General features: G+C 59.5%; 1 protein-coding gene across 1 annotated transcript in view; it reads left to right on the top strand.

Moving 5' to 3' along the window:
• Nucleotides 1-22,360, top strand: part of WDR1 (WD repeat domain 1) — a 38,798-nt gene that overhangs the window by 6,282 nt on the left and 10,156 nt on the right. Inside the window, exons 3-9 of the mRNA XM_057705603.1 lie at nucleotides 4,570-4,660; nucleotides 8,970-9,117; nucleotides 10,305-10,485; nucleotides 17,425-17,502; nucleotides 17,855-17,935; nucleotides 18,267-18,500; nucleotides 21,726-21,815. Of these exons, the coding sequence (XP_057561586.1) occupies nucleotides 4,570-4,660; nucleotides 8,970-9,117; nucleotides 10,305-10,485; nucleotides 17,425-17,502; nucleotides 17,855-17,935; nucleotides 18,267-18,500; nucleotides 21,726-21,815 (903 nt within the window). The remainder of the gene's footprint in view (nucleotides 1-4,569; nucleotides 4,661-8,969; nucleotides 9,118-10,304; nucleotides 10,486-17,424; nucleotides 17,503-17,854; nucleotides 17,936-18,266; nucleotides 18,501-21,725; nucleotides 21,816-22,360) is intronic.

Below are 22,360 nucleotides of genomic sequence, written 5' to 3'. Positions count from 1 at the left end.
GGTTAGAAGATAATTAGGAGAAGGTTATCTGGGACCTGGAAGTAGAGAAGATATTCCAGACTGAGAAAGGTAAAGGGAAGAATGTCCCAGCTAGTGATCTGGTGGAAGAGGAACGAGGGTGGAATGGGAAGTGCACTGTGGACCGCAGGTTAGGGCTGTGTTACTCTGGGTGAAAGGGAGCCTGGAAGGTTGAGCAGGGCGGGCTGACTGCCCTGTGTATGAAGTCACTGGTTCACACACAGCTGGACCCTGGGCCAGCCCAGAGTAGGTGCAGGCGCAGGGAGTTCTCTGGAGGAGGGAATGCACAGTATTCGGTGTGCTCTTGCCATCCTCTGAGGCAGTGTGATCAGGCTGAGCCTCTGGGTTCGAACCTGCAGGTCTGGAAGCGCAGAGGTTTGTCAGCCGGGTTGCTCTGCGGTCATTCGAGTTGGGCCCTAGTCGCCAGTGAGCAGAGGGCCCTGCAGGGGAGTTTGCCACACAGGTCTGGCTACCAGGGCCTGCTTTTAGGAACTGGGTGTGTTTAGAAAGCCAGCGCTCTGGAAACTTAATCCTCCTTAACAAAGGTCGTGCTCACTTTGCCTGGTCGAGTTTGGAGGAGGCCCAGGACCTTCTCCAGAGGCCTCCGCAGTGCTGTGTCCCACAGCTTCGCTGGCTGGGCGACTTTCCCGACTCCTGACGCATCCATGGGGTTCACGGGGGGCCAGGCATGCCGTGGCAAGGCTGGGGCCACGCTGTAACCTTACTTGTTAAGTGGAGGTGACCTCTGACCTCAGCACCTGCGCCTTAGAGGACAAAGGAAGGTGAGAGAGCCTGGAGGGGCTCTTTTAGTGATTCCACCTTCTGTGTGATGGGAGATTGCTTAGGTTGCTGGGGGTGAGGAGGGGGGTGCTTCACACACAGGTGGGAGGTGGGGGTGGCCTTCTCCGTTGGCCCAAGATACCTGCGTGGCTGGGCCCTGAACCGGCCCTCTGAGATGATCAGATCAGGAGTCAGGACGTGGAACCTGGTGGATCCATGGAAGGCAGGAGGCTCAGTTCAAAGGATACTGTCAGGTTAATGTCTGCGTCCCAGGAGGGGCGGGAAGAACTGGATGGAATCTGGCCAGGGTGGAAAGACAAGGTGGGGTCAAGAGGTGTTGAAGAAGATGGCACAGAGCTGGGACAGGCCTGGGTTCACAGGTTGGGGCAGGGTGGGGAGAGAGGTGAGGGGCAGGGCTGTGGTGAGCCTGGGGTCTCCGCGAGATGACAGGAGGTGTTCATGGGCTCTGCCCGCCTCTGCCCACATCCCCTAGGCACCGCCCACAGGCCTCAAATGCCAGGGCTTCCTCCTGGTTTCTGCTCGAAATCCCTTGTCGCCTCATGGGGGCAGGGCAGGAAGGAAGTCCCAGGGGAGGGGCACGCCAGCCTCGCACCCTCTGGGCAGGGCAGACAACCCAGCCCTGCTCTGAAGGTCTCCCTGCTGCTTCTGGAGTTGGCTTCCTTCCCTTCCTGTCTCATTCCCCGTGTTCCCAGGCGCTTCCCCAGCTGAACTGCACACCCCAAATCCTGTTCTCCCTGGAGACCACAGGAGAGGGGGGAGGGAATGGGTGGGGGGTGGGGAAGGCAGGGGAGGGGTGAGGTGGAGGAGGGGGAGAGCTGCTACCCGCTCTGAGGGTCCTGACCCTGCTGGTGTGCGATGAGCCTGGCCCGCAGCGGACACGCTGGGGACAGGGGCGTCATCTTTGGCTCAGGCAGCCAGCCTCCCTGTGTGCGGAGCAGCGAGAGGGGGTGCTGCCCATCGGGTGTGTTACATTCAGCCTAGAGAACTTGCCCCCGGTTGCATCAGGAACACAGACCAGGTGCTGTCTCATCCAGCCCAGAGCCTGCGAGGGATGACCCTGGGGTTTCACTCCCCTGACCATCGGGGAGAAGGATTTTTAGGGGCAGGACTTCCTCCCAGGGCAGCTGCTTAATCATCTTGCAGCATCGCCCTACCCACCCACTCACCCCCTAAGGGCAGTGCCAGGCAGTGCATCCAGCGTGCACATTAGTTGCCCTCGGGGGTGGGCTTCCCCATCCGTAGTGACCACGCGTGGACGTGAGAGCCCTCAAAATGGACACCTGAACAAGGGCCTTGGTGGCAGCCTGGCCGCAGACCGCTTTTGCCAGCTCCTCTGTGAGGGAAGTTGTCTGTGTTAGAATGTTCAGGTACAAAGGACTAACCTGGGCAGAAACAGGTTGGGTTAGATGGACGTGTAGTGGATCCTGGGGCATCATTGTTTTATTGACATGTAATCTAGGTGCAATAAAATCCATCCGTTTTAAGTGCACAGCTGGAGTTTGGGCAGATACCCTCCCATCGCCACCGCCACGGTCATGATACAGAACATTGTGGTTACTCCCTAAAGTGCCCTCTTGCCCCCTCGCACTCCATCCGCCTCTCCACCCTCCCCACAGCTCCTGGCAGCCTCGACCTGCTTGCAGTCACAGTGGGCTTGCCTTTCCTAGACTTTGATCAGAAAGGAGCCACGAGGCGTGTCCTCTTCTGTGGCCAGCTTTGTCACTTAGTGGAAGGCTTTGCAGTCCCCTTCCTGTGGTTGAGGGTATTTAGCAGTTTGTGACAGTTGCAGAGTCGTGTTCCGCTGGATGGACAGCACAGTTTGCTTCTCTAGGCACCTGTGGGTGGATGTTTGGGTTGTTTCCACTTGGGGACGGTTGTGAACCTTCGCGCATGTGTGTCTTTTTGTGGACATGCGCTTTTATTTCTCTTGGACAAATACCTAGGAGTGAGATTGCTGGGGTTTTGTATATGTTTAACTTTATAAATAACCAGCCAGACTATTTTCTGGCTGTATTATTTTGCATTCCCACCAGCAATATATAAGCGTACCAGACTGTACCGCACCCCCCCCCCCATCCTCGCCAGCATTTGGTGACATCAGTCGTCATTTTATTGACTCTAGTGGATGCGTGGTGGTTTCTTATCATAGTTCTGATTTGCATTTCCCAAAAGACTGATGACACTGAGCACTTTTTCATGTACTTATTTGCCATTCAGAATATCTTCGGATGCTTGATAGCTTTCTAATTTCATTTAGCAAATGTTTATTCTGCAGTGGACTAATTTATGAAGCACGGACCTACTCTTGTCATCGGATGCTAAGTGTTAAGTCCTAAGGGTAAAAGGACTATGTCAACCTTTTCCCCCCCAAAAAACACTTACTGAGCCTCTGTTATTTGCTAGCTGCTGTGATGGCTAAAGAGATAAATGCATGTGAAGCAGGTCAAAGACAAGTTGGAGGAGAGGGGCAAGAAGGCCCGGGACTGGTGTGTGTCACAACTGCCTTAGGGACGTGTGAAATGCTTCGGAAGCACAGGAGGCTTTGCACAGATGGCGCCTCCGTTAGGCCTGATAAGTGGGTGTCAGCAGGCAGGGAGAGGTGTTGCTGGCGAGGGCACAGCCTTTACAGAGACAGGGGGCTTACCGGAATGGCAGGAGTGTGGTTGCCAGAGCTGGAACTTAGGGGTGCTTCTCCGGGCTTAGTCTGGTGGGATGGGGGGCGGGGGGGGGTCCCATGGCTGGGAGGCTGAGAAGAGTCCAGGCCTCGACCTTGCTGGGGGTGTAAGGAGATGGGGGTGGGGAGACTACGGGGTGATCCTAAGAGGCGGGTGCTGTTGGGAGTCAGGTTAGAAGTGGCTGCAGCAGGCTCCCTGGGACCCGATGTGTCCACAACCTGTGGGAAGCCGCCTCTTTTCAAGTGCACTTGGCCCGTGGAAGGCTGTCGGCGGGTGTCAGGGAGTAGATGGCTCGGTCTTTCGGGAGAAGGCTCGGCTGTGGGGACAGATGGAGAGCGTCTCAGCACGTGCTCCAGGTTTGCTGAGCTCCCTTGGTTGTGTGTGTAGGGGGTGGGGGAGTGCCGTGATCTACTTTGAGTAAAGTCTACGTTTAAACCTTATCACTGAAAGATGCTCCTGGTCCCCAGTGCTGGCCCGGATCTTGCTGCAGCGTCCAGCCAGCCTTGGATTTGTGCCACGAAAGGGAGTTTCCCAAACGAGGGATTTGGACGAGGAAAGGCTCCCGGCGGCCTGCCCCCGCTCTGTTCCTGCACACCCAGGCCAAAGGCTCTGGTTAGGGTCAGACACTGCCTGGCAGCCTGGGGTGGAGTTGGTTCTGAACAGGGGAGACCCACTGTGGCGGAACTGGACTCAGAGAATGCAGCAGCAGCCAGCAGCTCCTCCCAAGTGGGAAGAAACTAGAGTCGTAGATTTTTTTCTAATTTTGTCTTAAGTTTCTAATGAAACTTTTATTTCCAGTATATATTTCACAAATGCATATTTGTACTCTGGCAAGTACGGGAAAGCAGACAAAGGAAGGAAAATTATCTTGAATTATGTAAAGGAGTTAAAATTACCTAGAATTCTATCACCCAGGCAGGCACGTGTATTTCTGGGGTTTTCTTTATGAAGGTTTTGACTTCAGTATTTGCGTGCCTGTGTGTCATTTTCCCACCCAAATCCATCAATCCAGAGAGTGGAAGGCAGTCTGCGTGCTTCTCGGTTCCCTGTGTTCACTCTGGTCTCCTCTCTGCAGAACCCGGCTGTCGCCGACATCTACACGGAGCACGCCCACCAGGTGGTGGTGGCCAAGTACGCACCCAGCGGATTCTACATCGCCTCTGGAGGTACCTGTCTGTCCACGCGCGTGGCTCCTTGGTGTATGTGGTGTGGCCCCACCCCCCAGAGCTGGGGCCAAGCTGGGCGCCTGGCTTGGGAAGGTGGGGGGTGGAGGAGGCAGGGAGGAAGAGGGAAAGAGGGTCAAGGAGGGTGGGGATGGTAGGTAGGGCCAACGTGGTAAGTTTCATTTAGGGCTGACAAGGAACGTGTAAGCCACCAAAAAGCCGCTTTCCAGAACCCTAGCTGGTGGTGTTCCAGATGGTTCCAGCTTGGAGCTCAGTGGAGATGCTCATGTGAGGTTGGCTGGAGGCCTCCGCAGGCAGCTCTACCATGATGTATCGGAGCCCAGTGTGTGTCTGTGTCTGTGTCTGTGTCTGTGTCTGTCTGTGTCTGACTTGTAGCTTTGTCTCGTGTCTCCTTTTTTTGCTGCCCCTTTCCCTGTACCCAGCACGATGCTGGCCTCAGGCAAAAACGCACTGGTTCTATCGGTCGGGGCCTTGCCTCCATCCAGCCGGGCTTTTGTGTGGCTCAGTGGGAGGCTGGACGAGAGGAGGGACATGAGATCATGACATCGTAGGGTGCTCTATTCACCCAACTCTTCGAGGTTCGTCTTTTACTGTTCACAGATGAGAACAGGAGGCACACAGCTAGAGTGGCTGACTCCAAGTCTCCCATGCATTCCTTCCTGCACTCAGCAGACATTGGCTGCCTTGCCTGCATCCAGCCTGGCCTCAGGCCCGGGAAAGAGCCCGGTGGATGAGCTGATGTGGGCCTCGTCTGCCTCCCTGGAGAGTGACAGAAATGAGCAACTTGCTGAAAGAACGAATGGCCAGTGGGGGAGGGCCGGGATCGTACACACCGGTGGCCGTTCGTCTACACTGCCCTTGCCCCCTGCGTGGCAGGCAGTGCGGACCTGTCCCTGAAGGGGCTCATCCCTTCCTAGCTGTGCAGCCTTCCTGAAAGAACTTACCTTCCTGGGCCTTAATTTTCTCTTGTGTCAACTGGGGCTGTTAGTTCCTACCAGACCGGTTTGGGGGCGACCCAGTGCAGCAGTGCATGTACAGTGCCTGGGGCGGCTCTTGCCCTCGTGGGCACCACAGGGGGCCGTGGTGTCTGTCCCTGAGCGCCCGGACGCCGGGGTGACAGGCGTGCTGGCTGACGGCTAATGCCGGCCGCCCGGGGTTGTGTGTGAAGGGCTCGGCGGGAGCTGGCACAGAGTGGTCACTTAATGATTTTTATGTTTAGACCTACTCTGACTCCATCTGTAAAACCTGCTCTAATTTATATCCTATGATTTACTCTAGCCCTGTGAATTTTTTTTTTTCCCCACAGCCCTGCCTGCCAGCAAAATGTCTCTTCCTTTGAAGCCCCACGATTTGGCCCTGGTGCCTTTTGAAATTGTGTCTTCTCAGGAGAGAAGCGGGGTTGGCACAGCTTCCCTGGCTGGCTCTTTGAGCCGCAGCCCGGCTGCTGAATCACTATCGAGCCCAGGCCTGCCCTCCTGTCCCCGGGCAGGTCCTTGAACCAGACAGGAATCACAATCTTCAGATGCCGGTACAGAGACCATTGCAGAGGACAGTCCACAGAAGTAAAGGCTCCATCTGACATTTTCCTCTCGTACAAGCGCTCTAATTGGGGGGAAGTGAGGGAGATTGGGGCTGCAGGCAGGGCCGTGGGTGGTGTATTTTATGTTTCTAGCAAGCTGGTCCTTTGAATGGAGCAAAGACTACAAAACATTTACTGCAGAGATGAGGGCTCTGGGCTAAAAATAAAGGTAGTATGGTGTGTAGGGTTTGGAGCTGAGAAGGTGCCGTGCTCTCTGGTTAAGTGGGTTACTCGGCACCTGGTTTTCCCTGGGGTGGGGGCTGGGGTCCCTGAGGACCAGGGGTCCTGGTACCTCTGGAACCCTGCAGTCACTCCCAGATGGGATTCTAGCCTCAGATCTGCGAGTCCTTAGATCCCTGTGAGTCTGGCTGGTGCTTGTTCTGTGAAATGATCAAAGCTCACGGAAGGCCTGTGTGAGGAGCTCATGCCAGGGCTGGGCCCTCAGCCCCGAGCAAGATGGAAGTCTCTGTCCTGGGGGGCCCTTGGTCCTGTGTGATGGTCCTCAGGGCAGAGCCATTCCGGGCCCAATTTCCTTTTCTAGGGGATTTTCCCAGGCTGCAGGGTGGAGGCTTTCCTGGATTGGGGCCTCCGTGCCCAGAGAAGGATGCGAGGGTTGCTTGGGTGACGAACGTGGGAGGGGAGAGCAGGTGTGAGCAGAGGCCTCCCCTGCCCCCGTCGCCCCAGTGATGCTGATGTGCTCCCTGCTCCAAGGTGGGGGTGGGGGGCAGGCTCACCACAAAGGGTCCTTCCTGGATGCAGCTTGTGGAAGGAGGCCTTGTGGAGGGAGGGAGCCCCTTCCCCGCTGTCACTGTCTGTCCCCTTGCACTTCAGTGCTTTCCTCTGTGGTCCTGTGAGCAAAGTGCGTGGGTGTGTATATGTGTGTGTGCGTGTGTATATGCGTGTGCGTGTGTGTGTTGTCTCCAGCAGGTGCCTGGTCTGTGCTGCACCCCCAGCGCCTGGCACGGGGCATGGTACCCAGGGGCACCCGGGCAGGGCTGTCCTCATCAGATGGGCCCTGAGCACCTGGTCTCCAAGCCCCACTGTCTGTTTCCGGCCCCAGCTGCTTCCAGGAAGAATTAAATGCGTGAGCAGGGCCCATCAGAGGAGGCTGATGGTCTGGGCAGGGAAGCAGGGAGAATGCCTGTGACGGCGGGGCTGAGGGAGAGGCAGGCGGGTCGCCTGCTGAGCTCCAGGATGGGGGAGAGCGGCTCCCTGCTGTCTGGGGCCGGGGATGGGGTGGGGGGATGTCGTTCTCCATGACTCCGTGCAGCGCCCTGGGCTGACCCGGGCACGGGGACCACACGGCCCCGCATGTGCATGAATGTGGGCACATGTAAGTGTGGGACACGCATCAGTGCGCGTGTCCTTTTTTGGCCCCGGCCTCTGCCCCTTCCTTTTCTTTCTCCGATGGCCCAGTTGTTCAGCCAGGGGGCTTAAGGGGGGGGGTTTGGGTCGGCTTTGGAGCGCACCCTGGGCAGGGTGCCAGGCAGTCTGGCTGGCCCTAGTCCAGAGACCAGGGCCCCGGGACCCCCTCGTTGGTGTTGTTCCCAGGAAGGCTAGCATCGCCTCTCGTCTGTGCCGTGTCAGACATGAGCCTCGTGTGTTTGCCCGTGAAGAAGGGTCTCCAGTGACCAGTCAGAACTGACTCACTCACTGTGAGTGTCTGTGGTGTCCTAGGGGCTGGTCTAAGACTTTACACGTGTTGGCTCATTTTAGCATCACAGCAGCCCTCTGGCACGTTATCCCTCCTCTCGTGGGTGAGCTTGTAGGTGATGTTCTAGGCGTGCAGAGCCGTGTGGGGCAGGGGCCGCGTCTGTAGCCGACGCCCGCCTCCACTGGACCCAAACAGAAGATGAAAGCTGTTCCCACTGGAACCATCTGTAGACCCTGCGCTCAGTGTTAAAGAGGCCGGGGTCCTGGAAACAACTCGAGCTTACCTGCTGGGGGCCCTGCCCCAGACCTACGCGGGGCTGAGGTCTTAGCCTCAAGAGTTAGTGCAAAATGCTGCACTTTTCCTGCTCATTTGGGAAGTTGGGGCGCGATTGGGAAGGGGGTGTGTCTGGGTTGGTGCCTGGAACTTGGTGACAGGATGGTGGTGGGGAGGGAAGGGGTGTTACTTTATCACTGAGCCGCTGCAAGTGCTGCAAGTTCTGCCTGTGGCGCGACCCCTCCCAGCACCCACCTGTGTGTCTCACGGGAGGGTCTCACTCACAGCTCAGCCACGATTGCCTGAGGCGGGGAAGGAGCTGAAAGGGGAGTGGGGCCTGCCAACCCCGGGTGGGTCCCCCATGCAGGTACCAGGCTACCCGGCTGCACGCACAGCAGTGCCCCTTGTTTCTGCTGGTTACTGCAGGCCCTGAACAAGTCAACTAGTACTGTCATGTTTTGCAAATGAAGATCTTAGGTCCTGAGTGTTAAGGAAGCTGCCGGGGGCCCATATGCTAATTAGATCCCCCTACGAGGAAAGGAATACAGTCATAAACCAAACTGCTTGGGGGGGGGCGGGATGCAGAGACCGTGTTGGTCCTCAGGCAGCAGGCTCTGATTGACAGTGGCTGGGTGTTGTTTATCTGATGGACACATGCGTCTCCTCCCAGCTACGCCCGCCCAGCTCCACCAGAACCCTGGGCGGTGCTGCGTGGCCGTGCCTTGTGCCCACGTGGCCCCGGCCCAGTGGTGAACATGGCTCTCGCCGCCCCGTTGTGTCTGCAGACGTGTCTGGGAAGCTGCGGATCTGGGACACCACGCAGAAGGAGCACCTCTTGAAGTATGAGTACCAGCCTTTCGCTGGGAAGATCAAGGACATTGCTTGGACGGAAGACAGTAAGAGGATCGCAGTGGTCGGGGAAGGAAGGGAGAAGTGAGTCTGGGCTCAGCCCCTCCTGCCTGTGTGCCTTGCTTTGCTTTCTTTCCTGGGCACCCCGGGGGGAGGGGTGCGGTGACATCGGTGCCGCTCAGACGGGTGTGTGTGGAGTCCTGTGGGTGCCTCCGTCAGGGTGGGCTTCAGCGACACACGACGGAAAACCTCACGTAACCAAGGGCAGCCCCCGGGTTTGTCTCCGGGCCCAGGCACCTTCTCTGATCTGACGTCCTTGGCCCTTCGCCTCCTGGAGCCCCGGCTGTGCTGCCCGTGTTCCAGGCAGCCGGGAGCAGGAAAGGGAGACGGTGAAAGGGGTGCCACTCCTAAGAGTATCACTGGAGTCCCTCCCAGGGGCTCCTGCACGGCCACACCCGCCGAGGGTGACTGGGTGTGTTCCCTAGTTGGGCACACCCCGTGGCCACCTTACTGAGGGGCGGGGGGCCCTGGGGGCTGCCGCGCTCGTGGGTCCAGTGACCAGAGGGTCAGTACCGCAGCCCAGGTGTCTTACTCCGAGCGTGGTCAGGGTTCCCTCCCCGGCACCGCTGCCACCCTCAGTCCCTTGAACTTGGCAGACACATCTCTTTGTTTCCTTTCCCTAGAAGTTCCTCTAAATGCATGTTCCGATAGGTACTCACTCCTCCAGAGTTTTTCTTGAAGTCATTCCTACAGGTCCTAATTCCTTTTTCACTCAGTCAGAGAGTGACCCAAACAATACCTTTTCATTGACTATTGACCACAGCTGACAGCAAGGCAGCGTCTCCCTCTAGCAGGAGATGGTCACTGGTGTGTTTCCTGGTCCCCACCCCCACCCCAAGCCCACCCGCCGCCCCCCCCCCCCCCCCCCCCATTAAAACTTGTGAAACTGATGAAGCCTCGAGCTGTTCCCTGGCAGGTGCTTTTAAGGCACCTTCCCGTGGGAGGCTCCTTGGGTCAGGGCCATAAGACACGGACGTCCAGTCCCTTCCCGGAGGCACGTGGGGCTACTCCCGCTCATTTTCTGATCCTTCAGGCAAATCCTGGGTGCCGTCAGTGTTGGTTCTCTTGGGAGCGTGTATGAAGCACGTGGTGAGCGGGGCCGCCCTGCCAGCACCGCTGCCCTCTGACCACCGGAAACACAGCTGCCTGTGTCTCAAGTGGCCTTCCCAGCACTAACTTTCTTCTCCTCTGACTCCTCTCGTTGGGTAAAGGTTCGGAGCCGTCTTCCTGTGGGACAGCGGCTCTTCTGTGGGTGAGATCACGGGACACAACAAAGTCATCAACAGCGTGGACATCAAGCAGAGCCGGCCATACCGCCTGGTGACCGGCAGCGATGACAACTGCGCCGCGTTCTTTGAGGGGCCACCGTTCAAGTTCAAGTTCACAATTGGCGTAAGTGGGCTTCTCTGGAGGGTGATTTTTGGGTGTACTTCATGGTTTGTAGGTGAAGCCAGCAAAGTCTAGACCTGTTAGATGCTGATGGCAGAAGGTCACAGGCGTACAGCATTACTGCCAGGATGGCTGGGTGGCGGTTCCAGCAGGGGCCCAGGGTGGGGTCGCCCTGGGATGATGTGTGTATTTCTGGGTGGGGGTTGGCACAGCTCTGACGCTGTGAGACCAGGCGAGCATCCTGGCCTAGAGCATCCTGGTGCCTTGTTAGAAAGGGGGGCCCAGGCCCGGTGGCAGCCCGCCCTCTGGTTGTACCAGCTTGCAACCCACTGAGCCACCAGTGGCAGAGGAGGTGGGCGTCCAGCGATGTCTGGATTTGTTCCCTCCGCCGCTTCCTCGGCAGGGATGATGAGGGCAGGGTCACACCTGTAAAGTGACCCGGGGTGAGCAGAGGTAGGCGGTTTGCCTGTGGGTACGTGCTCTAAATGCCCCAGTGGAGTGACACTGCTTTGGGTATAAATGGCTACGGTGCCTCAGTCCCAGCTCTGCACATGCTCCCCGACTGCGGCAAGTGCCTGAACCTCTCTAAGCCTCACCTTTCCCATCTGCAAGATGGGCGTGGGGACGTGGGCGTGAGAGCATCTTAACCATGGATTTGAGCTGTACACAGTGCCCGCAGGTCCAGAGTCTCGTTTTCCTGCCCACGACGCGGCCCCAGGGTCTGAGGCTGGAGCGCAGAGGAAGGGCGCCTGGCAGGGGACGGCCCACAGGCCAGTCTCGGGGCAGCCATGGTTCTGAACCTGCCTTCCCAGCTTCTCTCGTGAAAATGCTGGAAAAGCAGCCAGCGCGGGTGGTGGAGGTGGAAGTGACCGCGCTGAGCTGCAGTGCAGAGGATACGCGGTGCTTTATGACTAGCTGTTTCCTCTGGAGGCGGCTGAGTTGGAGTTGGCCGAGGTCTGGAGATGCCTTCCGGACGTTAGTGGCTCACCGAGGAGTCCCGTTAACTTTGATGACAGCGCACTGACTCACAAAGGCAGGGCACAGCCTGGAAGGCAGTGACGTCCTCGGCGGGTCTCCAGGGTATCCCTAGGGGCAGGACTCGGGCCATGGGCAGCACGTCCAGACACAGGTCTCGGCTCGGGTGCAGGGGGGCTCTCCGGGGTCCCTGTGCGTAGTGAAATGGGGTTGGTTTCATCCTGGGGCTACCGAGGGGGGCCTGGCTGGCTCCTGCGTCCTGCAGGGTGGGCAGCCTGGAGTCCCTCCCGACACCCTGCACCTCCTGGAGGCCGGCCCCCGGGGCTGGTGCTCGCTGGGAGGTAGTGGCGCTGTGCTGGAGGGCGCGGTGCGAGGTCAGTGTTTCACAAGTGGAATGAGGTACCTGGAACACCGGTGAGTCGCGCTGAGTCACATAACTGGGCTTCCTGCGCGGCAGCCCGGGGAGGAAGGAAGGGAGGTTTCCGTGGCAGCGAGAGGCTGTCCCAGCTCATCTGTGTGAAGCTGGCCCTGCTCCCCACGCCCCACACACATGTTCTGTTTGGTTTCACGTGGCCATAATCTGGGCTGTGAGTGGGTGGGGCTCCTTTCCCTGTCCTCCCCGCCCCCCAGAAGGATTCATTTCCTCTTCGCAGATGTGGGTTAAACACTCCACGGAGTGGCTCAGTGGCGGGTGAGTGGAGCCAGGATTCGAGTCCCGAGTTGGCCCGAGTCTGCTCCTCACCACCCTGCCAGCTGCACCGTGTGCTCACTTGGGGACTTGGCCGAAGGTTCTTCCTCTTTCCTTCCTCCTTTCTGACTTGAGAGCACTGCCCTCCCCCTGTGGCCCCGGCTGGCACCTGTCTCCAGGGTGGGCACACAGCTCGTCCCCCAATCTTCCTGGGTAAGCACCTAGCAAGAGATCAGAAGGGCTGTGGACCAAGAATGGGGGACATCGGGTGGCAGCCCAGCACTGCAGCTGGCTGGCTCTGCGGCCCTTAGGCTGGCCGTGCGTCTGGGTCCCCCGAGAAATGGGATGAAGATGACCCTCTTCCACTGGCCCTGCGGAGCTATAACGACGACAGGAGAGATGCTGGTGGACGTCTCAGGGTCTGTGAGCAATTATTGGGTTTCTGCTGGAAAAGAATCTAACAGGCTCAGTTGGCCTCAAGCAGGACGGACAGGAGGACACTCGGGGACCCCACACCCACCTAAATGCCTTGTAAGGCGTTGACAACTTGAGATCGGCCTGTGACTTTTCCATGTGTACCTGCCTTTGGCCCTCACGGCCCCAGAGTAAAGCTGTAACGTGCAGGGTTGCCCATCCATCCGGGTTCCAGTTGCTCCCACCTTCTTGACCTCGTTTAGGGCCATGGGGTAAGGGGTGAGCATGTGAGGAGCACAGAGGGGTCGAGTTCAAGGTGCTGCCTCGAAAGGAGAAAGTGCTGAATTGCACTGTAGGCCGTACAACTCCGAGGAGGCTCAGCCCCTCATGGGAGGAAAGCAGTACTGCAGACACGTGGGGTGACCATGGGTAGTAAGTGGGGCCACCCGTCCACCCTGCTGGCCTGAGGGCAGGGGTCCTGTTGCTTTTCCTTCTTGTGAATGAGTTCGTTAGTTTAAACTGGTTTCTCATGTTGGCAGAGCAAGAGTGTAGACGAAGTTGAATCACGGCCCAACTTTAGCCAGACTGCCCTGGTTCCTGCCCAGCCCTCCATCCTTTTTTACCTGAACCTGAAAAGAGCTGGGAGGCTGGAGGAACACCTGGTGGAAGACGCTTTCCGCTGGAATCAGCGCAGCCCAGCTGGGGAAGTGACTCAGGTCACGGGGGACCGTACTGCGGGACAGAGGGCGTGGACAGCAAAGTGTCCGCCCCTGTGCTCAGGGGTTTAGGTTCCCCTTTGAGGCCCTAAGCGTGGCCTGAAGAGAAGTGGGCAGGTGGACCTTGCCTATCCCTGCGTCTCCCACGGGGCTTTCTTCCTGCTGAGTGCATTCCTGTGATAGACACGCCTGGATGTGTGGTAATAGGCCCCGATAAGTGTCTAGCTCACGTGCGTGTCTGTGCACCTGGCCCGCTGTGGCCTTGGGCGCGCTTCCATGCCTCTCCAGCCTCTGCTTCCTCCTCTGTCAGGTGAGCAGGTTGCTGCCCCGATGACCACGGGCATCTCTGAGGGCTGTGTCCACAGTCCGTGGGATCGTGTGTATCTGATGAAATCATTGCCCAAAGCAACAAGTTTTCAGGGGCCTTACTTGCCCCGGGCCTGCTTGTCCAGCTGTGGCCTTGTGATCTGGGACTGGAAACTGCCTTCTGCATCTGCCCAAGCCTCTGAGAGCAGGTGACCCGACCACGCCTGGAGGTGGCGGGGACACCTGGCCTTCCCTCCGCCCAGGTGGGCTGTGCAGCCTGGCACCTGTGTGTCTCAGGCATCACCTAATGTGGGGAGTTCACCTTCCTAGACAAGTAGAATTTGAGCTCTAAAATGCAAGGTTTTCTGGCTGTTTCCTGTTTCCTGTGTCCTTACGACAGGGCAGAAAGCAGAAGGTTGAGTTCAGGTGTGTGTCAGGTGCCTGCCTTGCACTAGCTCTGAGCTGGGCACACAGATGGCTTGGCGTGGCCTTAGCCACTACTCCCCTCTCTCCCACCCCGCCTCTGCCGACTTTTTAAAAAGCTGTGTGTGCGCATCCGTGGTGGTCGTGCCGGGAGGTCAGCGGGGCAGGTCTCCTTCCCAGTGTACTCCTGAGCTGACGGACGGCAGGGAGTGAGCCAGCAAAGCTCGGGACGGTCCGTGGCCCGGGGAGGATGAGAAGGAGCCTTTTGTTCCTCCATCAGATCCTCTTTCTCCAGGGGAAAGTGGTAACTGGGCAGATCCGCGCTGGGTGATGGGAGAGGCAGGGAGAGGGACGCAGTGCTGCCTTTCCCCGCACTTTCCAGGAGGACCTCGCAGAGTGAGCAGGGACCCGGGTTTGGGAGGGGGCGGCAGCCCGAAGGAGGGCGATGCAACGTTCCGGGTCAGGGTGGACACCTGCATTTGGAGGGCTGACCACAGGGCCTCACGCCGCCCTCGGGGAGACAGGGGGCGGGGGGCATGAGCGTCCAAACTGTTTGTCCCTCCAGCAGCCCGTGACGGGGGAACGAGGCAGGTGGGCACAGGGCGCTCCAGCGCGGGGGTAGGAGTCCTGCTGCAGGAGCCGGGAGGGCTCCCAGGGACACCGGAGCGGAAGGGCCGGTCCGGCCACGGAGCCCGGAGGCGCTGTGCCCCTCCGTGACGTGGACGCGGGTGCCTCAGCTCGTTACTGCTGATGGCTCCCCTCTCCGCTGTCTCAGTGGGGGGTAATGACAGGGTGCGGGAGGTAATGATGGGGGGACGGGTAATGACAGGGTGGTGCGGGGGTAATTGTGGGGGGAAGGTTCTCGGGAGGGTCCACTGACACAGTGCCCGCCAGAGCCCCGCTTGGCTGTGACTGGGGCCGGGCAGGAGGGCCCCCACCCCAGGGGCCGCCCGCGTGGAGCAGAGGCTGGGCCCACAGGGCGGACGGTGGGGAGGCCCGCAGGCCAGCTCCATCGTCTGAACCCCCCGCGATATTTCCCCAAGCCCGTTCCTTCTTTGTCCTCTGGCCTCCCCTCTCCATGGAACGGGCTATTTTTAGCCCTCATTTTTTTTGGTTAATGGGCTGCTCCCTGTTCCTCCCTTTAAATGGGCTATTTCAGGAGCAGACGTCCGTCTCCTGCTCGTTTGGGCTCTTGGCTCAAGTTGCAGGAAAAGCGGACGGGGAGGACTTTCTAAAGCCGCAGCGCCCGGTCCCCGGAGGATGTCTGCCCCGTCCGGTCTGAACCCCGGGAGCCCTTGTTCCAGGCCTGGGGAGGGGGGCACCCTGCACCCAGCGGGGAGGCGGACCCAGACACGTCCACACGTGTGACGTCCCCTGTAGCGTCTGGGGTGCTGAGAAGGCAGGCAGTCAGGGGGACAGTGGCATAAGCGGGGTGGCTCTGGGCTGGTGTCTGTGCTGCCCCTTGGGGGCACCCTGATCCCTGAGCTGGGTGTGGGGGGGCCAGTGCTGTTCTCTCAGGGAGTCGCTGTACCTGGAATTTGACGAGTCGACATTGTAAGGGTGGCCAAGGGTCTCTCTGGGTCATGACACGTTCCTCACACCCCCCCCAACATAGCGGGCCCCCCTTCGGCCCCATGGTCTACTCCACCGGGGGGGAGCTCTCGGCATCCCGGTGCTCAGGGGGTCTGGTCGAGGCTCGGTCAGTCACAGGGAGCCAGCCCCAGCCTCCACCCTCATCCACTTCACCGCCGAGGAAACCGGAGCAGCAGGGCCCGGTCAGCCAGGAGAGGTCAGGACAAGAGGGCTGGACGATTGGGCTGATGTGTGGGAGCCGTGGTTTTGCCATTTAAGAGCTTTTCCTTTGACCTCATCCAGGAGCTGTGTCTGCCCGTGCGTCCTCCGCTCCCCACAGGGCGGTTCAGGGAGGGTTGAGAGAGGCCTGGTGGCTCTGGCTCAGAAGCCCTCCGCCGCTAGCTCTGCCCCAGCACAGGGACACAGGGCCGTGGGCCCTCGCTGTGCAGCGGGCTCCCTCGCAGCCGCGGGGATGGCAGGACAGTGGAGTGGGCCTGGGGAGTTAAGGATCTGAGCTCTGGGTGGCTCCCCGCCCAGCCTGCCTGCCTCCTCTCCAGGGCCCAGGGCCAGCACGGGCGAGACTGGACGAGAAACTGGAGACCTGGGTTCTCAGAACCCACCCTCTCCGGGCCTGGTTGTCTCCTGTGGAGAGAAAAGTGCCCGAGGCTCCCCAGGGCCCCTCGAGGTGGTAGGATGATGGGTGAGTGACATTCGGGGGAAGCACAGTCGGAGGGCCTGAGAGATGCCAGTTGGGAGAGATCATTCCTTTTGATGGACTGCGCGCCTGATGGGAAATGGCCGTCGTCCAAGTCAGAACACAAACCTCAGAGCAGGATGCCTGCACACAAGAGACCAAGAAGGCGAACCAGGCCTTGGCCATGGGGGTGTAACGCGGGCTCCGCCTCCGTCTTTACCTGGTCTCCCTGTGTCTGCACCGAGTCCAAATCTCCCTCTTCCCGTAGGCCACCACCCGAAGGCCCTCATCTCAACTCGAGCACACCTGTAAAGACCCTATTTCCAATAAGGTCACCTTCACAGGTCCTGGGATCTCAACCTATCTTTTCAGGACACAAGTCAGCCCATAACGTTACACAGTCAAAGACGTGCAGTTCCTTCCACCCCAGCAGCTCATGTTTTAAGTTGTCGGTGGCTTACCTTGGTGGGCAGGTGATGCACGTGGAGTCGAATCGCTTTTCCTGCAGGTTGGGTGTCGGTGGCCTCAGGGGCAGGTAACCCCGTGCACCTTGAGGAGAGTCAACAGCCAAGGCCTTCATGCGTGCTTGCAGTTGGGGTGGGAGAGCAGCTGGCCTTCGCCTGGGTGGCTTGCGGGGTCTTCAGAGGCTCGTTCTCTGACGCAGGCCCTTCTTGACTGAGGAAAGAATGAGTTCATTTCCTTATTCAGGTAACGGAATCACCCCTGGAGGTCATGTCTCCTCGGTCACTCCAATTCTTCTTCCCACAAAGGTCATCGCCACTGTTCAATTTCTTTAAAACCTCAGTTCATTCAGCAGATGCCCACTGAGCGCATGCTGTGGGCTGGGCCCAGGGCAGGCCCTGGGGACTCAGGGACGAGGTCTCAGGGTCCCAGCCTCACAAAGCATAAGGGTTCAGGCCTTGAGCCCCCTCCAGGGCGGGAGGGGGAGGAGGCATTTCTGTCTGGGGAGCTCAGAGAGCACGTCACAGCAGAGGGAGGCATCCTCCCGGCCCAGGAAGGCGGGCTGGGACTCCTGCTGAGCTCTGACGTCTTCCGTGGACTGACATCCGCACGTGTGGTGGTTGTGGGCTGCATGGTTCATAGAGGGCGTTCCTGAACTGCCTGTCCCTGGATAACTGTCCCATTTCCTACAGGACCACAGCCGCTTCGTCAACTGTGTGCGATTCTCTCCTGATGGGAACAGATTTGCCACGGCCAGCGCCGACGGTCAGGTGAGGGCTGGGGGCCGTGGAGGGAGGGCTTTATCTCTTTGTCCTCTGTGCTTGTTCGGAACAGACAGACTTAGGAAAGGTGGTCTCAAGGTGCAGCTCCCTCCTTCCCCCTCCTGGGATGTGGCTCAGTTAGGGGCCGTGTCCTCAAAGCATGGTAGACCCGTGTCTCCGTCTTTCTCCTTTTAAAGGAGCTCGAAGCTCATCTGTGTTTAGATTCTTTTTTGTAAGAGTCATAGTCGCCAACCCTCTTGATGGTGGAGTAGGGATGAGTAGGAGAAGCTCATTTAGTGCACTGACTGCTGGGCCTTCACACACGCACATATGACCCACGTCTGTTTGTATTTCCTGAAAGATCTACATCTATGATGGGAAGACGGGAGAGAAAGTGTGTGCACTGGGAGGAACCAAGGCTCACGACGGCGGCATTTATGCTGTAAGTATGGGTCCGTGTTCACAACTTGATCTGTGGTTGTGATTGGGCCATGTCTGTGTTTATAATTGTCTATACACACGTGTTAAAAGTTGGAAGCTTGAGACGAGGGGTTAGAAGTAGGGGCGGTGGCAGAGACCTTCAAGGTCGCATGGGACAGGGCAGCGTGGCCTAAAGAGGCCAGTGGCCGGGATGCTCATCCTGTCCTTGCCTTGGCGTGTCCCACCACCTCCCCGGCCACCCTCCCTGCTGAGGGAGGGAGGGGAAGTGGGAGCTCTCTGAGTCTCTCCACCTCTGGAATGCCCTGACGGGTGACCTCCGTTTGTTTGAATAGATCAGCTGGAGTCCTGATAGCACCCACTTGCTTTCTGCTTCTGGAGACAAAACCTCTAAAATTTGGGACGTCAATGTGAACTCTGTTGTCAACACGTTTACCATGGGCTCCAACGTTCTGGACCAGCAGCTGGGCTGCTTGTGGCAGAAGGACCACCTCCTTAGCATCTCCCTGTCCGGCTACATCAATTACCTGGACAAAAACAACCCCAGCAAACCCCTGCGGGTCATCAAGGTAAGGCCAGGCTGAGGCAGGCGCCCAGCCGGAGGTGGGGAAACTGAGGTGAGGTGAGGCCCACTAGAAGGGCAGGATGCTGGTTGCTTTGGGGACGTGAGTTTAGCAGAGGTGGGAGGCCAGGTGCTGAGTTCCCCTTGAGCTACTGTGAAAGCTGGATGCTCGGGGCCTGGGGTTCAGGGCAGTAGCCCTCATCCCTGCTGTCAGGGTCGTTTGTCCCAAGGGGATTGGCTTCCCTCGGTTAAGAGCCCTCCAGCTGTGTCCGCTCGTGAGGCAGAACCAGGAAGATCCTGAAACCCGAGACGGCACATGGTGGGGTGTCACTGCAGACATGGGGGGCCAGCAGACCTGGGAGCTGGGCCTTGATGATGTGCGGGGTTTGAACATGGAATGAGTGTGGGCAGGCACTTGTGCTGTGGTGAGAGCAGGGCAGGCACAAGGGAGTGTGGGGAGTCGGAGGAAGTGGACGTGGAGAAGTCGGTGGCGCCCGCGGTGCAGAGGCCCAAGGTTTGGGCAGCAGGGAGCGATTGGAGGGCTGGGAGGACCCCGTCCCTGCCTCCCATCCTCGTCTCCCAGGACAGCTCACTCAGGCCAGCTGATCACGGGGTCTGCCCTGAGCATCCCCTCCAGCTGGGGACTGTACCTTGTCCCTCCGTCAGCCCTGCCATCTTTGGCCTCTCAGGAAATCGCAGCCGGACTAGGAGCTCCTGTGTCCTGGGGCTCTGCTCGGGCGCTGCCCACTGCAGACCGGCTGTTGCTAGGGGGTGGACTGCGGAGGGGAGCTCGGCTTGACCTCACCTGCTCTGGCGCCCTGGGTGAGCTGCGCTTTCAAGGGAAGGGCTTCCACAGCCCAGCTCCAAGCTGCACCCCGTCCCGGCAGCGGAGCCCCCGGGGCCAGACCCCAGCGCTTCCTCACGCTCTGCTGCCCCAGCTGCTTCAGGGCTGTGCGGACAGGCTCTGGGAGGCGGCTGGGCCCTGCGGGGCTGGTGTAGCCAGGCGGAGAGTGTCCCCCTGGGGCCCAGTCCCCCCTCTGCAGAGAGTGCGTGCCAGCTGCCTGGCCTTGCAGTGCTTTGTACATCCCAGCCCACAGTCTCTGAGGTCGCGGCCCTCGTGGACGCGGTGTACAGCTGACCTTGCCCACGAGGGAGGGGCCGAGCCAGGCCGTCTGCCTCCTTAACCCCCTGTGTGAAGAGCTCGGGAAGCCCAGGTGGGCTTGGTGCCCGCTGTGTCCTGTCCAGGTGGGGCGCTGCTGACGGGAAGGGCTGAACCCGAATAGCCGCCTCGGCCCTCAGTGCCGGCCCCGCACCCTCTGCTTCCGCGAAGGTTAGTCTGACTTGGCCCCGAGGACGGGGGCCTTGGGGCCACTTGCCCCAGGGGCTCCCAGCCCAGTGTGATGAGTGTAAAGTGAAGGTGTATACGTCCTGGCACAGAGCCTGGGGAGCTGGGCGGGGTCACCAACACAGTCACTTCTCTAGGCCTGCATGCGATAGGGAGAAATTGCTGGAGAGATTCAGGCGTTACTGTCTGTCTGCTACCTCTGCCCAGAAGAGCAGCTTCCCATGAGCCGCCCCGACACTGGGCTCAGGTGGCTGTCCCAGGTGTCGCCCCATGTCTGTGGGCCCCCTGGGTCCACCCTGGGAGCAGTGGCAGCCTGGGCCCGACTGCATTTGCTGATGTCACTGTCACCGACGGCACGGGCACCACTGGCCAGGCTCCTGTTCCTCCCCCAGGTCAGCTCAGCAACTTTGTGGGCGTTTATAGTTGTCAGAGAAACCATCCCAGCCCTCCTGCCACGTGTGTGTGAGTCCCGAGTGGTGTTTGGTGCTGATGTCAGGCTGTGAGTGAGCCTGGGAGCAAGCTAGAGTTAGAATAGCGTGGTTAGGATAGCAGTTCTCAACCCTCCCCCACCGTACCAGCCGCACGTTCAGAGCGCCTGGGAGCTTCCAGAAAGGGCACGATGCCTGTCCAGCCCCAGCGGGATGGAGTCAGAGACCGAGCCCGTAGGGATGGCTCTTAGGTTGCCGGTACTTTTAAGACACACCCAAGTGATCCTGCAGCTCAAGCCTGAAGGTGAATCAGAATCACATGAGCCAGCCCGGGTGTTAGAACACGGTAGCTGGGCGGCACGCTGGCACTCAGGGTTCACCCGTGGGACACAGGAGAGCTCCCTGTCTTACAAGCTCCTGGCGAGGCTGCTGCCCCAGGCAGGGGGCGTGCACAAGTCACCAGGCCTCTTGTGGAGCGCAAGTTCTGAGTCTCCAGGCTGTGCGGGGCGAGACTCCCGGTGAGGCCCGTGCTGGTCTGAGGACCATGCTTTTAAGTAGTAAGGCCAGTGGGTTGCTCCCCTGTGGAAAGGACTCGGGGTCTGTTCACTGGTTCTCCCGTCGCTGAGAACTGTGTATACCTTTCTCTGAAGATACACACCACACCGTGGCAACAGCCAGCAGTGCTCAGAGGGACTCGCCTGCCTCTGATGAGGGGGATGAGCTATGATTAGACCAAACCTCCTGGGTTGTTTCCATCTAAGAAGCCGTTACAGGGGAGGTTAAATGCCTCCCTCGAAGCAGGTGTCTGGTTGTAGATGAGGGATCTGGGCCCACCATGCCGCCGGCCGGGGGGGTTGTGGGGTCACAGCCCTGGGACAGCCTGGAGGGCGAGAGGGGAGTCAAGAGAGAAGAAACCTCACGAACGGGGGCTGGAGCTGTGCTCCTGCGTAGAGGACGAACGGTCCGCAGTACCCAGGACTCTCTGGGCCTCCGTGTGGCCCCAGGGGCTCCCCTGCCTGCTTCTGTGAGGGTCGGTCCCTCCCACGACGGATGCGGGTCCTGCTGCTTCACCTCCGTGGAGGCTCGGCCCCAGGTGGGGGCTCGTCCTCCGTGACTGTCTCCTCCTTGGGTGGGGAGAGGGAGGGTGGATGCCCGGGTCCGTCTGCACAGACCGGGCGCTCTGCTGGGGCTTCCACGAGACCCCTGCCCTCCACCCAGGTCGGGGTTAAGGGCCTTGACAGGGAGGGGCCCGAATGTCAGGGGTCTGAAGGGTTTGTCCGGTGGTCGCTCCGCTGGGGGCAGCTGACCGAAACTGCTGGGCAGTGTTTGAGGCCCAACGGGGCTGTGGCGTTGGGGGCTCCGCCTTGCCCTCCCGGGGGCTTGGCCAGTGGAGAGCATTTGACAGTCACAGGCAGGGTGGCACGTCCTCAGCTCACCCGCCCGTCTGTCTCCTCCACAGGGTCACAGCAAATCCATCCAGTGTCTGACGGTGCATAAAAACGGCGGCAAGTCTTACATCTACTCTGGGAGCCACGACGGACACATTAATATCCTTTGATTCACAGCACTGGCTCCGGAGACCCTGGCAGGAGAGGCGGGAGTTTCCTGTTCCCACAGTGCCAGAGGGGAGGCCAGCCAGGTGGCAGCCGCAGGGCTCCTCAGACGGGTCCTGGCCTCTGAGAGGTGCCGTGTCCACACTCGGGGCCTCCAGCTCCAGGCCGCAGCCTTGACCTGCTGGGTCACTTGTTGTGTGGCCTTGAGTGGTTGCTGAACGTCCCTGAACTTGAGCTGCTTCTGCCTGTTTGTGACCTGGTGCTGGCCTCACCCCTCTCACAAGCATCGCAGAATCAACGTGTGTTAGAATCCAAAAGGACTTCGAGCCTTTTGGGAGAGTCCCCTTGTTTTAAACATGGGGAAAGTGTAGCTCAGATGCCCCAAGTGCCTTCCCCAACGTGGCACCACTTGGCGACGGCAGAGCTGGGAGGGAACCGAAGCCCCGTCCCTGGGGAGGGGCTTTGCGGTCCCTCTAAGATGTTCCCGGCAGCCCTTCCAACCCCCTCCTCCCAGGATGGCGGGCGTAGGAGGGGTCGTCTG

The sequence above is a fragment of the Hippopotamus amphibius genome, chromosome 13, assembly GCF_030028045.1.
Source record: "Hippopotamus amphibius kiboko isolate mHipAmp2 chromosome 13, mHipAmp2.hap2, whole genome shotgun sequence".
In the NCBI taxonomy this organism is placed as follows: domain Eukaryota; kingdom Metazoa; phylum Chordata; class Mammalia; order Artiodactyla; family Hippopotamidae; genus Hippopotamus; species Hippopotamus amphibius.
The sequence above is the reverse complement of the archived record's forward strand: the minus strand, read 5'-3'. Positions and strand labels throughout refer to the sequence as shown.